Source organism: Dendropsophus ebraccatus, chromosome 5 (assembly GCF_027789765.1).
Source record: "Dendropsophus ebraccatus isolate aDenEbr1 chromosome 5, aDenEbr1.pat, whole genome shotgun sequence".
Lineage (NCBI taxonomy): Eukaryota > Metazoa > Chordata > Amphibia > Anura > Hylidae > Dendropsophus > Dendropsophus ebraccatus.
This window is the reverse complement of record NC_091458.1, coordinates 45,772,200-45,789,885: the sequence shown is the minus strand read 5'-3', so window position 1 is coordinate 45,789,885 and position 17,686 is coordinate 45,772,200. Positions and strand designations below refer to the sequence as shown.

At 44.0% G+C, this 17,686-nt stretch overlaps 1 protein-coding gene across 1 annotated transcript in view; it reads left to right on the top strand.

Annotated features, from left to right (window-relative positions):
- CERS5 (ceramide synthase 5) overlaps window positions 1-11,664 on the top strand; it is a 43,369-nt gene extending 31,705 nt beyond the window's left edge. The window contains exons 7-10 of the mRNA XM_069970008.1: window positions 1,759-1,887; window positions 2,301-2,407; window positions 4,071-4,227; window positions 10,968-11,664. Of these exons, the coding sequence (XP_069826109.1) occupies window positions 1,759-1,887; window positions 2,301-2,407; window positions 4,071-4,227; window positions 10,968-11,117 (543 nt within the window). The 3' untranslated portion in view covers window positions 11,118-11,664. The remainder of the gene's footprint in view (window positions 1-1,758; window positions 1,888-2,300; window positions 2,408-4,070; window positions 4,228-10,967) is intronic.
- The last annotated feature ends 6,022 nt before the right edge of the window (window positions 11,665-17,686 follow it).

Below are 17,686 nucleotides of genomic sequence, written 5' to 3'. Positions count from 1 at the left end.
CATGTATTGGTGTAAGACGTGTATGGGAACATCTTCTATTATGTGCTTTCTTATAGTGGAAAAACTTGTCTGTTTATGCTCATTGACCCTTGAGGGCGAAGGTTATTTATCACACTTAAAGAACGCTTGGAGATATCATCTAGTTCTTCTATCTGGTGCAGGCGTGATAGAACATGGTGCAGCTTATAGCTGTGTGAAGTTTCTGCTTAGTTGCCCTCTGCAAACAGTGTGCAGTGTATATCCTGCTTCATGCTAGAACAGGACAGCGTACAGCGATCTTGTGACTACGTTTCCTCTATTCCCCAGCTGTAATTGAAGCTAATAGGGCACAACCACATTCTTTCTTCATCTCTTACCCTCATGTCTCAATAATTCAAGGCAACCGGTTCCTTATTATGAAGAGCAAAAATCCTAATGGCCTGTAGTGTACATTGTCAAGCATTGTGACTCCACCATAACCTTATACTATTATACATAGTTGTGACATATTATTGAAATGGAAGAGAATGTGTTTGTGTGTGTGTGTGTGTTTTTTTTTGTTTTTTTTTTAAATACATGAGACATTAGGAAACTATATTCATTTACTTTAGGCAAAAATTGTCAAAACTCCTTTTTAGATCATCTATTGGGGTATATGAATGTCATAAGGGAAGAGGATCCAGAATGTGGAGCTGCTGCCAGGCACTTATGTTGGATCTAGACAGACGGCATATTGATGACAGATCCACTTTAAGAGTGTGTTCACTTGGGATTGAAATGCTGCATATATGATGTGGATTTGGACTTTGCCCCAAGTATAAGGGGCAATTTACAAGTCTACAATATACGGTCCATGCTGTGTACTGGACCATGGAGCTCCCAACCACATGATTCTTTATGATGCCTGGAGCTTTGAAACTGTTTAAAGAAGACCAATCAGCACAAGTATGCGAAATAAGCTCCCAGAATGGCTGAAGAGATGTGGTAAGCAGGGCTCCCACCAAATCTCTGGGTCCTTTCTTGGTAGCTTTACAATGCAGCAAACATTACAACGTTACATACTTTACATCGCAGCAAAATGAGAGCCGTGAACTAGTCACCTGGGGTGTGACTAGTCACTGCTTTCTACCTGTCAGCGCGCTCTGCAGGAATGATTGACAGGCAAAGAGGCCTCTAACAGGCCTCTTTGCCTGTCACCCATCCCTGCATAGCACGAGAAGGAGCCCAAGATATGGTAGGAGGCCTGCTTACCATTTTTTTTTGTGCTAAATCAGCACAATTGTGCTTATTGGTTCCCTTTAAATTTTTCACGTTACTGCACAGACCCATGGGGACATGGCAAATATTCTCATAAAGATTGGGATCACTCACAAATTGGAAATTCTAAGATGCATTTCTTACAAGTCTTTCCCAATGTACTCTTTGATTTGAGCCCTCTCCTCTCTATTCTGTGTATGTCTGGTATGTAGTGGAGGGGCTTCATGCCCTTGTGTGTAAATAAATGGTTTATCAGAGGAAGCACACTATGGCAGCCACCACATGAGATCTAATGAGCGACACTGAAGGGACAGAATGGTTTAGCTGTAACACAATAGAGTCAATGCCTTCCTTTATTTGAATACACTTGTTGCTTCTGACAGTCACATGTCCGATTCCTTGACCCAAGGTGAAATGACAATTGCTCTACTATTACCCTCACATCCGCATTATCAGCAGAATGTAGATGTGTGTTTGTGACTTTGTTTCCATGTCTGATTGTGCCATCTTCTTTCTTGACAGGACTTTTTAATAATGTTTATTCATCATTTGGCCACTGTTGGCCTTATATCGTTTTCCTATGTTAATAACATGGTGCGTGTGGGGACCCTGGTGATGTGCCTGCACGACGCTTCCGATTTCCTGTTGGAGGTATGTTACTATTAGAGATGAGCAAAGGCTTACCTCTAGTTAGTCTGTATAAACACGCCATTACAGGGAAATAGATAATGACCTGCAGAGACCACTGCTAGGAAGAATAAAAGAAGAGTAAAATAGACGGAATTCCACGGCGGAACTCTCCACCGCGGAATTACGCCTGCCTCAGTGTGTCATATCAACTCAATTGGAGAGGGTGCACTCCTCCGCAGCTGCCGTAGAGGAGCGCGCGCCCTCATACATTCACAGTGGGACACTGAGCACGGTGGGATTCCGCCGTATTTGCTCAGCGTGAACATACCTATATAGTGGAAGACTTCCCAGATCGTTGCAAGTACAACACAATGCAAATTATAAGTAGGGTAAATGAACTTTTTTAATGGTTTTTTTTTTTTTTCCCCTAAAAGGCAGCAAAAATGTCAAATTATGCAAAGTACCAGAGAATATGCGACGGCTTCTTCATGATGTTTGGGCTGATGTTTGTTACCACGAGACTTGTTGTGTTTCCAACGTGGTAAGTAGCTTTCTAAATATTTACATAAATCCTGTGACTCCTTCGTACTTGAAATGGTTGTCTGGATCTAGTAAATAAAGCTTATTTTAATAGACTTCAATGATAGTCATCTGAAAGAGAGGGCATGTTCACATGGCTCAGATCCATGGAGTTGGATGCAGAATCCGCACCCATTTCTGTGTCCAGATCTGCACAGTTGAATTCATCTCCTAGCGAATTTCTATGGTAAATACTTCCACCCCCACTGAACAAATCTGTTCGATCCCCATTGTGGATTTTTCAGTGTGGAGAAAATTTGCACATTTCTGCATAGATTCTCCCAATACATTTTTTTTTTAAACCCATAGCATAATCAGCATGTAAGGGCCCTTTAACATGACCCAATGTGTGGCCGCTAATAAGCATTGATCAGAACGGCGCTCATTTGCAACACCTTAATGGTGCGTTTACACAGACAGATTTATCTGACAGATCTTTGAAGCCCAAACCAGGAGCAGACTATAAACAGGGATCAGGTCATAAAGGAAAGACTGGGATCTATCCTATTTTCAAATCCATTCCTGGCTTTGGCTTCCAAAATCTGTCAGATAAATCTCTGTGTGTAAACGCAGCATTACAATGTGCAATTAGACAATTGCTGCATTTAAATGTATTATCAGCCTTACATGTCTTGTCTAGACAGAGATGTGCGGCTGATAATGATTTTACCGGCTGTACAAAATATCAAATCAGCCATCGAGCAAGCGGTTGCTCACTGATCGCTGGCCCCTTTACAAAGGCCGAATATCCGGTGGCTGAGCATTTCTAGCAGCACTCGATAATAACCGCCCTGTGTAAAAAGGCCTTGTAGCCTAACGCCTTCTAATTGCAGGTGCTCTTTTCTGAAATTCCACATATTGAAAGTAAGCCTTCTCACATGGTAGGGGAGCTGTGACTAATTTTCACCTGCACAGTGTCTCCTATATAGCTATTGGACATTAAGAAACACACCCGTATTCATTGATCATAACTTAGCCTTCAGGGTCAGTGCCGGTGAGCAGAAGGCTTTAGCTGTCTTCTGCTTGCCAGACAACTCCTCTTAAATGTGTTAAAATCCGAAAACATTTCATTTAGCGGGGAGTATAGAGGTTGAACCCCCCATGATCTTACTTGCAATTCTATTCTATGTCTCATTATATCCTCCCCTCATTCTGAAAACATATGTGGTTGGCCTCTTTAAACAGATGTTTGGGGGGGGGGGTGTAGAAAAGAAGCTTCATTTTGCAAAAGAAAAAATGCTTCTCCACCAGTTTTCTGCTGCGTACATTGATAAATTCTTGGACAAGCCACTGTGATATTGAACTACATCAAGGGAAGGTCCTCCGGCACTGTAGGAGCCCCAGCTTTAGATTAAGTGCCATGCCCCCTGACAATAAGCATGTATAATGACTTTGTCAGACACCCCGGAGAACAGACGTGGGCTGCTACTCAGGAGACATTATCAAGCATATTGTTTCATCTATAAATGTTAGTCTTATGTGGGCGTCGTAACATTTCCCATGCTGAGCCTTGTACTTCTGGCACAGCGATAACCCAAGCTGGAAACTTACTAAACATTCTGCCTGTTGTGAAGTTTTAGGTTCCGGTTATATTGATTCTGATTAATAAATTGTGTTATTTGCAGGATATTAAATACAACAATGTTCGAGAGCTGGGAGCTGATCGGTCCTTATCCCTCATGGTGGCTGTTCAATGGACTTTTGTCAATCCTACAAGTTCTGCACGTCATCTGGTCTTTCCTCATCATCCGTATCGCGTACAAGTCTCTGACAAAGGGAAAGGTAGGTTGAATGCAGATGTGTAGTAGGGTGTTCTCAAAGTCCTTGGGGGTGTAATAGAAATCTTTCTTCTCTTGTTGGCTGTATCTTCTATTTTTCCTTCTCCTATTTCTAATCTTATGGGACTAGTGCTTATCTACTGCGGCTCTGTCCTGACATGGTGTTAGGAGGAGAGCTTCTGATGTCTTTGCACTCCCTGCCTCACTCTTTCTCTCCCTCGTTTTTCTCTGTGTCAGGTTGGAACTGGAAAATGTCACCCTTTGCCTGTAAGTTTTCTCTGTGCTGTTTCCACCTTCCTGCTTGCTCTACCTTCACTTCCTGCATGCTCTTTATTTTCACGTACTACCGCAGCCCAAATTCATGAAAGTGAACCGGCGTTGAGCGGTTGTGGCTATGAATCTGGGCACCCAACATCATATGTGACATGGGTGGATTATCGACAAGGCCGCCTCTGGGTACACATGTTCTGCTGTGACAGTGTGTGATCCTTTCCTTTACATAGCCGTGTCCCAGACTATAATCCCCAGATCCATGGATGGAATGTGTATTGGATAGATAATCCACCTGTGTGACACGACCATAACACTGTGCCATCAAATCCCATACTTACATACTAAGCGGCAGTTCCACATCACATTTCAGAGTAATACTTTTAATATTGCAGGTCATCAAATGATCAGGCCGGGTCCAAATGTATCAGAGATGTGGTGCGAATCTGTGGCAATTTACAGGACAGGTGGACGGGGTGTCAAAACCTCATTCACATGTATAGGAAAAGAATCGGAGAATGCTGCAGATTTTCAAATCCGTAACATTTCGCCCATTCTTGTGTGAAAGTGAGGCTCTTTCGACATAGATTTCGCCATTTCACTGTGTAAATCTGCAGCAAAATGCACTATAGTCCATGTAAGTTTGCTGTGGATTTATCTCGGATTTGTAGCGAGATCTATTATATCATATTGGACCCAGCCTTATCAAAAGGTTTGTTTTAACTTTTTTTTTTTAATTTATGAGAACAGTTTAGATTTTTTAAATTAATTGTTGACATCTCACTGATCATCATATTCACCCACCTCCATGAATTGGCTTATAGGGGCACTTTACGTGCATGTCTATAGATCTGTCAGGCAGTGCTTGTAAATGTGCAGATATGTGACGGCTGCTCCTGCACTCGTGAAAGTCCTGTAATTCTGGCTGGTTGAGTTGTGCATGGCTGCACAAGGTAAACAGAGCAAAAGCTTTACCAGATGACTTCAATAGCTTCAGTGATGACATGTTTATGTAGAGGTGTGTAATGATATGTAATGTACTTTAAACAAAAACAACAATAAACCATCTTTAAACCAGACAACCATCCTGTAGTGATAAGCCAGTCATGGAGACCAGTATTCCGTTGCATAGATATAGACAGTCCAAGATGCATATAGCAAAGTGTGTAATTCCTCTAAATAGTTGTATACGTGTCTGTCAGTTGTAGAGATGAGTGTGCCTCTTCTCTCCCATCAGAATGAAACATCAGGATCACCAACCCAATCATTTGTCTCATGCATTGTCATACTATGATTTGAATATTGCAGTACCTCTACTTTATACCCGGTCTTTGTTCAACACTATAAGGGTATGTTCAAACTGAGTAATGGCGGTGGAATTCCACAGCAGAGCTCTCGGCCTGCCTCCGTGTCCCACAGTGTCTCTGTGGGAGGGCCCACTCGCCTCTGCTTCCTGCGCTTAAAGAATTGACATGTTAATTCTTTGAGCAGAGGTGCGCAAGCCCTCCCACAGAGACACTGTGGGACACAGAGGCAGGCCGAGAGCTCTGCCGTGGAATTCCGCCATCTTTACTCAGTGTGAACATACCCTTACATACAATTTTAGAAACCTTTGTATAGGATTTCTACAAATCTACAGTAGCATCTCCCCCAGATCCATTCGAATTTGCAGGGACATTTTCTCTTTAGCTATACTCCTCTCTCTAGTTATATAGTTGTATTCAACCTGGTTATTAGTTCTGTTTATAGAGAGAGGTGTTTCATGTGTCTAATGGTAGGCCTTAGTCTGACATGACGAAACGTTGCGAAACGGAGTTGGAGTGTGAGGTGGGGGGCCAGTGGACTGGGACCTGTGTTGCATATTTGTAGCATTAATTGTCATCCATATGTACTTGTTTATATGTATGTGATTCCTATCGGCGTGCTGTAGCAATTGGCACTAGCACTTTTTTACTCATGCACTTTATGCTGGATGAATTATAGTATATAGTTTACAATATTATGTATATGGATGCATTGGCACTTTAAATAACTTGTCTCAGCAGCGTGGTTTCCCACCTCCCCAGGTCTTTTTTTTATATGTTCTTCTGTGATTAATTAAATAAACATTATTTTGGTTAATCAATGATTGAATTATTTTTTACTTGGGGTCTCTCATATATAATTTTTTGATGTAGTCTTAGTCTGACGTGCCTGATACGTTATAAGATGTATATCATATATTAGCTAGAGCTTATGTCTCGGTTTACTTTCATTTTTGCATTTTAATTTTTTTATTTTTTTTCCTCCTCATTTTCAAACACCCATAACTCCTTGATTATTATTTTTTTTATATATATATACAGAGCCATATGATGGCTTATTTTTTGCAGGACTAATTTTTACTTTCTCATGGCTTCTTCCATTTTGTAATAAAACGAAACAGAAAAAAAAACATTGTAGGGTGAAATTAGTAAAAGTGACTGGTTCTCTGTGTTCTGTGGGTGAGAGCGATTACAGTGATAGCCAATATATAGGTTGTTTTACTTTAGTACTTTAAAGAGGACCTGTCATCCCCCCGTGCCGGGGTGACAGGCTCCCGACCCCCCCGTTAGAGCCCCCTATATTCACCTGATCCCGCCGGGTCCTGCTTCCTGATCCGGTCGGGTCACGGAGATATGAGCGCCCTCGCAGGAGAGTCCGATGCCCATAGAGAATGACGGAGCACCGGACTCCCCATTCATTCTCTATAAGCGTCAGACTCTCCTGTGAGCGCGCTGGGCTTTCGGGCGCTGATATCTCCGTGACCCGACCGGATCAGGAAACGGGATCAGGTGAGTATAGGGGGCTGTAACAGGGGGTCGGGAGCCTGTCACCCCGGCACGGGGGGTGACAGGTCTCCTTTAAAAAGAATTAAACCTTTTCTTAAAAATTAACTTGCTTTATATTCCTCTGTTCTTACCCCTATAATCTTTATTTTTCCATCTACAGGGTTTTATTAGGGCTTATTTTTGCGCCATGAGTTAGTGTTTAACGGTATTATTTTGGTTTTAATGGGCCTTTTTTTTTTTTTTTTATGAACTTTTTTTCTGATGTATGATGCAACCTAAAATCTGCAATTTTAGTGTTTCTAATTTTTTTTACGTTTATGCCATTTACCATGTGGGATAAAGAATAGTGTATTTTAATAGATTAGTCAATTCCACATGCAGCGATACCAAATATGTTTATTTTTATTTTGGTTTATAATTTTATATTTGAAAAATGGGCAAGTTGTTTTTTTTTTTTAACACTTTTTTTTTTTAGTCCCCCTAGGGCCCTTTCATAAGCAATCATTAGATTGCTAATACTGATCTATTCAGTGCTATAGCCTAGCACAGATCAGTGAGATGGGTGCTCTTATAGTCTGGCCGAGCCAGACTCTCCCTGCATGTGTTTTCCGGAGCTATTCTAATGGTCCATCTGGAGCTGTTCAAACAGATCCATCCTTCCACACCTGGTAAATAAATACCTTTTTGTGCCCACAGGGAGAATTCCTCAGGCCTAAATAGCTCTGGGAGTATTGTATTCACCCCCAGTTGTTTATAGTAGTGCAACACCTACTGTCCAGTATTATATTTCGTAACCCCACCACCACCACTGCCACCATCTCCACCTTATGATGTTTTGTGTGTGTGTGTGTGTGTGTGTGTGTGTGCTGTTATAATTTAACTCCATTGGGAAACTTGGTCACAATTTCTACAGGGTGCCATGTTATGTGATCTGAGAAGGCTTGGAGCAGGGCAAGTACATGAACTGTGCAGCTAAATCGCTGATGGTGGAATTAGAACTCCCTTCCACTTCATCTTACTGCCAGCTACCTTAGTCTAATACGGCACATCTAAAACTGGACTGACAAGGTGCTTCCCAATTGTTGGAAATGGATCTGTTCTACTTTCCTATGTTCCACATTTGTGGCATGAAAATAATACTAACTCCTTACCATCATTGTACAAGCGTCATTGTTTCATTAACGAGCAGGAGTGTTTTCATGGTACCAGTATACACCAGCTGCGATATGGGAGGGTGGCATGACTGTAAGGTTGTGTCTTCCTCGTCTGTATACACTTGCACCAGTGTACATGAACAGGTTCTATGAGCATATATAGCACTATTTTGCTGCAAGTGAAGGTGCACATTGTGATTGTGCCGTGCCAGTTTTTGTATATCGTGTGTGGTTTGCTGTAAGCTAAATATTGTGAAGGTTTTGTGTGTTTTTGGTGGCTTTGCCTGCGCCTATTGTCTTAACTGGTAAAAAATATCAAGCTAATATAAGACAATAGACACATACCTACTGCCATTCTGCAAGTGTTGGTTGTAAAAATCACCAAAGAGTAAAGCGTGGCGACTCACTGCCTTATCCCTGCTGACTTACAGCATTAAAGGGCTGCCTGGTGTAGAAAATCCTAAAAATTCTGGTGTCATGGCTTTCCAAAGAATTGAACCTATCAACTCTTCCTGTTTGTGATGTGGATCTGCAACAAACAGGGGCCCTTCCTGTACAGATACCATTGATTCCAAGGGTACCTGGGAATATTGGGACCAGCAGGCGGCCTACTCTGGTTATAAGCACTCAGCTTTTCCTCCCTTTTTGCTTTTGCTCATTTGATATCAGATGAAATCATTCCTCACAGGTTCTATGGAAAATGAAAGGTGGAATCTGATGGTTTCTGGGGGCAACTGAGCCAGTTTCACTTTACACCATGTTTGATAAATCTCCACCTTAGACTAGATATGAGCGCAACTTGAGCATGCTAATTGTTCGGCATTGAAATACTGGTGGCTGAAGAAGTTGGATGCAAGCCTATGGTTGTATTTATGTCTTCCAGACAGCCTTAGGGCTGCATTCAACTTCTCCAGCCACCGGGAGTCCAATGCCAAACAATCAGATTTGAGTAGGGATGGTCCGAACCCTCCGAGGTTCGGGTTCGTATGAACCCGAACGCTCGGCATCAGATTCCCGCTGTCTGCCCGCTCCGTGGAGTGGGTGGATACAGCAGGAGGACCACCTGGAAAACTGGGATACAGCCTATAGCTATTCCAGGCTGCACGGAGCGGGCAGACAGCGGGAATCATTACCGAGAGTTCGGGTTCGTACGAACCCGAATCGAACTCAGTTCGGACCATCCCTAGATTTGAGCATCAAAGTTGCTCTCATCTCTAAATAAGTTCTATACATGGTGCACTTGTGATTCACAATGGTGATGGTGCACTTGTGATTCATCTCAGATATCCTTTAAGGACTTGTTTACCTAATGTGTCCAGTATCCCGCTTGGGATTTCACTCCATTAGCCATAAACAAAAACCTTGTGCAAACTTTTTTGGCTTGTAGACTAGTCTTTCCACCTAAACAGAACAGTTCTATTGTTTGTGCAATTGCAGACTGGTTGCTCTGCTTCAGTGTCATTCTTGGCACTAATGTACATAATTGGAAATGTAGTCCTAGAATCGGACCAGAATTTTTTGGCACAATGTATGTGTGATGAAACGTCCAACATTTCTTTTATTATGGGTAAGGCAATCCAGGCTCCTATTGTGTGTGTGTGTGTGTGTGCGCGCACTGAGGTTTGCTGGATCGACTGTTGGATATACACTTCACGTTTCAGCTTATGATATTGCCCTCCTGTAAAATCACTGCCACTCTACATGGGGGCAACATGGACACAGCTTTCATTGCTTCCTTAGAATGCAGAGAAAATATATAGTTGTATATAATCGTATGCATTCAGGTCCTGCATATTCCACAGTGCTTGTATAATGGAGACCATGGTGCATTTGCATTGATGGTTTTTGTTTTGGCCAGAGTGGCAGACAAACACCTCTTTTGGCAGGCTCAAGCAGCTGTCCATCTGTATGAACACAGTGCAGTACAGCCTATAGCAGAGCAGATTGACAGAGAAGTCAGATGTTTGCCATAGGGGTTCCTGGAGCCAAATTTGCTGCACTTAGTTTACAGTTACAGTGGTTGCAACATGTGATGAAACAATCCCATAAAAATGAGTCCTAGGTATTCATATTAAATAGAAATAATAATAATTTCTAATAATTATACAGAATCTTGTATCTCTGCCAATTGGCAGTGCCAGAGTATGAAGTTGCTTTGCTTTACAGACTGAAAAATCTGGCTGCACCTTGGAGCTTTAGAGCAACCGCCAGGAGATCATAGATGATACATGATCACACCCATACAAGCATGCCAGTGGCCAGGCCTATAGAAGGTGGCCATTACCAGCTCTATGGATGGAGCACTATCCAACCTTGGCACACTGGGCTATATTTACTTCTAACCCTGTTACTAAGTGCCATATTCTTTATATATAGAGAATAGATCTGTGTGGATGCAGACTGACTACTACTAATAATGGTGCTTCATTTTCTCACAGCTGCTTTGATATGAAACCAATTCATGTCTATAATCCTCCATTAATGCATTTTATTTTTGTTTTGTTTGCCAGGCATTGAAAGATGAGCGCAGCGATATAGAAAGCAGCTCAGAAGAGGAGGACGCAGCAATAAATGGCACAAAATCAGTCCATAACACATCCAGCAATGGGGCCAACCGGGTGAATGGCCATGCATCAAGTGGCCAGTGGTCTGAAGAATAATGAATGGACTGCTCAGCAACATAGTTATATGTTCCTTTTTTGTTAAAGACATGTGACTTGGCCTAAATCATTCCTCACCAACAACCAGTCCTGAACTGAGCCGCCCCTGGAGGGTGAAGCACATTCTGCACCAGACAACTACCAGACTTCATCCCAGCCATTACTTGACAGATGGTTTCATGGATCTGGATAAGCACGCACTGGCCGCCATATACAGTCTTAACTCGATGAATCTGCACCTTTTATAAACTGTGTGCTCAATAACCCTACTCCCTTCCACCGTTCATCCTCTTAGACAGTCGTGCATAAGCCGAGGCAAGGATTGTGCTTATTGGGTCAATGTTACACTTGGCCCTGGTTGTCTTAAATGTTCACTATGGATGAGACTATTCCCCGAGCTCTCACATAGCTGTGCCAGGTACAAGGGGTGGCAACCCTTTCACAAGCAGTGTGTGGAAAATCATGATCAGGAGTGTGCGCCTTAATGTCATATTTTATATACTTGTTTACTTCAGTCTGTGAAAAAAAATAAAACCAAAAAAATGGACACTGTTTTATTTTTGTCTTTAAATCAGTCTTTTTTTTTTTTTTTTTTTTTTTTAAATTTTGATCTCAACCATATCGGTTTAGGCCACTTTTACCAGGCAGGCTGGCCAAGGAAGAGCTAGGAAGAGTTGGTTTGCAGTATCGGCAGGAGCTGTAATGGCAATAGTTGCCCACTATGTAACTCAAAAGTAATGCAAGAGGAAAGTTTTGAAACCTGTTAATTTGATAGAATGGTTTTAATAGACAGTGCTGACAATATGATTTTAGTGCTCCCAATGCTGTTATTGAACCTCTGAGCATACATGTTGCACAGCAATTTCTCATGCTCTTTATTCCCAGGGACCACAACTATTCTGTGTGTATGACTGGTAAACAGGACTTCCTCCCTTTTTTAGCCAGTCGCAGCAAAACAGTCTCCACCCTATTATGTCATAACATAGTGCTGGTGAAAGTGCACTGAACAGGTTGTCACTGTACTGGGCAATGGTTTACACAGTACACTACTATGAGTAGCACATGGTGGGAAGTTACTGATGCACTGGGTTTACACAGTGCTATGTGAGCAGAAATGAAAAACAGCAGCAGGATCGCTGCAAGGTAAGGGTTACAGAGCTGCACGGAGTTGCTACTTCTACTTATAAGGTTAAAGAAGGTGTGTGGACATACTTCAATAGATACACTAGTATTTATACTAAGGCACAGTTTTGCTGAACTGTATGGGTGGTCAGAGATGATGGAAGCCTTGATTTACCCTTTTTATGGACAGTGTAAATCCTCTTCAGCAAGCAGACTTGCTCAGCTTGAATGTACACAGCCAAGGTTTTCTTTTCCTGCACACTGCAGATGCTAAGCCCTATCTAATCCTCGTGGTGTTGTCTTGAGCTAGCTGTTATAAAGACAGATTGCCCCTGACAACAGGTAGTGGACAGCAGATTGGAGTTGTTTGAAATTACCTTGACCATTTAAGTTTTGTATGAAGTAAAAACATTAGAAATCTAGGGTTCAAAGAAAACATGATGAGAGCTGAATGACCAAACAAAACTTAAGGGTACAAACACACACTGTATACGCAGCAAATACGCAGCAGATCTGCAGCAGATTTGATGGTGCAGATTTGATGCTGTGTTCAGTTTAGATCTAATCTGCTGCGTATTTGTTGCGTATCGCAGCAGTAAATACGCTGCGTATACGGTGTGTGTGTTTATACCCTAATGGTGTCTTGGTGTTGAACCACATAGGATATTATACTGCATTCTTCCACCCCTCTAGGGTGCCTTCACACGTAACTGATCCGCAGCGAATTTCTTGCTGCAAATTCGCAGTGAGATCCACTGCGGATCCCTACCCTGTACACTCTATGGGCAGACAAACTCGCAGCGGGATGGATATCTTGCTGTGAGTATGTCAGCAGCCCGCCCTGTTAACCCCCCCTCCCGGGAACCCCAAAGCAAGCCGGAGCGTGGAGAAGGTGATGTATAGGCTCCGGCGGCGGGGGGGGGTTAACAGTTCGGGCTGCTGACATACTCACAGCGGGATATCCATTTCGCTGCGAGTTTGTCTGCCCATAGAGTGTACAGGGCAGAAATACGCTGCGGATGTGTTACGTGTGAAGGCACCCTTAGACAGTAAGTCCCCTTCACACCTCCTTTGCTGATTTTTACGGTCAGGAGGCTTCCTGAAAAGTCAGTGTTCAATCAGTCCCCGATTGTAAAAATGGGGGGGGACCTGCTGCAGTGGTAATCTCCTTTTGGTTTCTGTCTCTTGTGCACCGCTGAGGGAGAAAGACTGGCCTGTCAGAGGCAAAGCACTGTCTCCCACCAGAGGGTTGATTGACAGGGCTCTTGACCATGGCAAACATGGCGCAACATTTATAACTGTATGTGCTCCTGATTAGGAGTGTGTACAGTTAAAGGGCCAGCAGTGCTTGCTCAGGCCCGGGCCGTGCATCTGTAGCTGTCTGGAATTCTGGAAGCCCCCATAGGACTTTATGGGACATCCATGCCAGAATTCTGGACAATTATAGGGCTCATATCATTTCTGGGCCTATTTTCTGGCACGTCCTGAAGGGTATCCATGCTCTATAGGACCCTGATAAATCTGGATAGATTTCCCTGAAGTGTAAAGGGAGCCTAACTGTATATGATGGTCTATCTGGGCTGATCATCTGAATAAAGGAGCTGTGGTGCTTCATCCTTTTTCAAAATTTACTCAAAAACAATGTCTTACATGGTACAGTGGCTGTGCCTGGAAAATGATGGTCTATACTAAAAATAGGCCCTCAATAATTGTCCTTTAAAAGGAAGCTGTCAACTCTCTATCAGAGCTCTATTAGAGCTCCAGTGTTATAGAGGCGGTGCTGAGGCGTGCTACCCCCTCCTCCTTCCCCCTATCCCTCTCTGCAGTGCCAAACCCTATACCTAAATCCTGCAGAGGAGGGAGGAGGCATGCATGCAGCTCACAACCAGGCCTATGATTTTGGAACTTATGATCTAGACCTGAGAGATTCCCTTTAAATCAGGGACTGGGAACCTTCGAGCCCTCCAGCTGTTGCAAAACTACAATTCCCATCATGCCTGGACAGCTAAAGCTTTGGCTGTCCAGGCATGATGGGAATTGTAGTTTTGCAACAGCTGGAGGGCCAAAGGTTCCCCATGCCTGCTTTAAATCAGTCTCGACCCTATGGTTCAGAACTCATAGTTGATATTTTGCAAATGAACATAATTTAATTGTTCTGTGTGGGATGAATTCTCTTCGCTTTAAGCATCTAATAAACTGTTCAGATGACACCAGTGATAAGTTTTAATATTCATCTCTCAGTTTTCACTAAGGAAGTGGTGAGTGGCTGGCAACAACTTGTAGTATATTAATATTAATGAAGATGGATCCACCCGGCCTTGGGGATCAGATGAGATGATAAAACAGAGTGTTTATAATGCATTTACTGGGTCCTCACTGTCTACATTACATTGGCTCTAATCTTACCCAGATGAGTGAAACGTCTAGGTATTGCTTGCTACCACTGGCAGTTGACCAGATAACCACAGCCTGACATCTCCTGACTTGTTTGCGGCAAAGTATGTTGTGAATCGTCTTAGAAATTCTTATTTAATCCAGACAGTGTCAGCTACATGACCAGTGGCATCGGTCTTCACCACTCTACACAGGTATGTATGTAGGTACAGGGGTAGGGAACCTTGACTCTCCAGCTGTTGCAAAACTATAACTCCCATCATGCCTGGAGAGCCAAGGTTCCTTACCCTTGCTTTAAAGGAACACTCCAGACAGAATTAATACATCAAACTGAATGTCCATGAGCAGACCCACAGTAAGGGCCCTATTACACATAACGATAATTTGCCAAATCAAGCCAATTTAGCAAATTGCAGAAAATTCATTGTTTTTATTTATGCGTGCATCTCTGTGTAATAGTGATGCATGGCCAATGGCTGATGACTGTGTAAAAAAAAAAATAAACCTTTATATGTTACTTCTCTGCGCTCCCTGGGGTCCTCTGCCCACAGCCACTTGTGGAACTTCTGGGCCTGTCTCTGAAGTGACTGGCCTGCTCAGCCAATTACTGGCCGTGGTACTGTCCCATCTCAGCCAGTGACTGGCTGAGCAGCCTGTCACTTTAGAGAACGGCTCGAAAGCTTCAACAGCTGGCAGAAGTAAGAAAACCGGGGAGCATGGAGAGGTATGTATAATGTTTATTATTTTACACTTTGGCAAGGGCTGCACAGACATCACGAACAATATTATATATACAGCCCTTGCTGCGTGATTATCAAGCCGTGCAATAGGCTCTGTAAAAGAGAGTGCCGATCTAGCAGATTGGCACTCTCACATTAGTGATCGAGCTGTGTCATACGTTCCCATCACATCTTTTTTGGCTGTGTGAGGCCACATAATGGCCTTTATTTCATAATGACGGACGTAATTTGCACAAGAATGTTAAAAAAAAAAAAAAAAAAGATTGTGGGAACATTGCCTTAGAACGGGATATGTGATTATCTATATGAACTCATAATGTGGCTGGTCCCCAAGTGCTCTCCAATATGTTTACTCTTGGTTCTCTTGTAATTATACCAAGGTAGACGTGCACACAGCTCCGCAGAAACTAAAATAAAAATTTCCATTCCTCCAAGTCAGCTTGTGTTTGTCCCATGCATCTGAATTCGGCTTGCAGAAAACCTTGCGCATAATGCAATCACAGAAATCTCTGCAACAAATTGGCCAGGTGTGAATTCACCTTAAAGTGACACTGTCACCACAGTTTTCATTTTTTCATAATTTTCAAGGTTTAATTTACTAATATTGCTGTGTCCATAGCTAATTTCAGACAAATTATCAAGTTGATTGTTCAAGAGAAAAATGAACTTTTATCACCTTGTTATTGCGCCACCTGGGCGGGGCTAGTCCACGAAGCGCCACATCGCCCCGCCCACTCCACCACAATTGACCCCGCCGCCTTTGCTACGTCATTTCTTCAGGCCGCTCTGCTGCAGCGGCCTCCGTCTTTTTTGGCCCTCCCAGCCTGTGCAGGGACGTTGGGAAGTGCGCGTTCACATCACCCAGAGCGTGATCTTCTCCTGCACCAACCAGCCTGGCTGTGCTTGCGTTCGCATAGCCCGCGGCTGTCAGGTGCAGGCATGGTGGGGCTGTGTGCAGTCCATCTGTGCCCTGTTGTCCCCCGGACCTCTCGCTGCTGGCTGTGCCGGCGTCTGCACAGCCAGCAGCGATCTGATGCGGTAGAGGCGCAGTGCGGCCGTCCTGCTTGCACTGTGCCGGTGGTGGCCAGTGTGTGACAGAGAAGAAAGCTGCGGGCGGCCAACAATTTTACTAGCTGTTCGGACTGCGCCTGTGCACTACTGCATCAGATTGCTGCTGGCGGTGCGGACGTCAGCACAGCCAGCAGCGAGAGGTCCGGGGGACAACAGGGCACAGATGGACTGCACACAGCCCCACCATGCCTGCACCTGACAGCCGCGGGCTATGCGAACGCAAGCACAGCCAGGCTGGTTGGTGCAGGAGAAGATCACGCTCTGGGTGATGTGAACGCGCACTTCCCAACGTCCCTGCACAGGCTGGGAGGGCCAAAAAAGACGGAGGCCGCTGCAGCAGAGCGGCCTGAAGAAATGACGTAGCAAAGGGGGCGTAGTAAACGGCGGTGGAGTGGGCGGAGCGATGTGGCGCTTCGTGGACTAGCCCCGCCCTGGTGGCGCAATAACAAGGTGATAAAAGTTCATTTTTCTCTTGAACAAGCAACTTGATCATTTGTCTGAAGTAAGCTATGAACACAGCAATATCAGTAAATTAAACCTTAAAAATTATGAAAAAATGAAAACTGTGGTGACAGTGTCACTTTAAGGTGCGTTTACACGAAACGGTAATTGGCCGCCCCGGCCTCAAGCATACGTTACCTGCTCCGTGTAGCAGGTCTTCAAAATCCCCGGCTCCCCTCTTCAGCGCATTGATTGGCTGAAGAGATGAGCCGGTAATTTCAAACGGCTCCTCTTCAGCCAGTCAGTGCTCCTCTTCAGCACTGACTGGCTGAAGAGGAGCAGTTTGAAATTCCTGACTCTCCTCTTCAGCCAATCAATGCATGGCAGCACTGATTGGCTGAAGAGGAGCTGTTTGAAATTCCCGGCTCCCTTCTTCAGCCAATCAGTGCGCTGAAGAGGGGAGACGGGGATTTCGAAGACCTGCTAAGTGGAGCAGGTAATGTATGCTCGTGGCAGGGGCGATCGGAGCGGCGGCGGGGGCATGGTGGCGATTGGAGGGGCGGCGATCGACCCGGCGCAGGGGGCTGCGGATGAGCGGGGGGCCGGGCTGCGAGCGGCTGGACTTTCGCGCGACAACTGTTTACACGGAACGATCGGCGAATTTTTTAAGAACAAGATAAAAGATCAAAATGAACGATTTCTCGCTCGTCGTTCGATCGTTCGCTGCGTTTACACGTACGATTATCGTTCGAACTTGATCGTTATCGTGCAAATTCGAACGATAATCGTTCCGTGTAAACC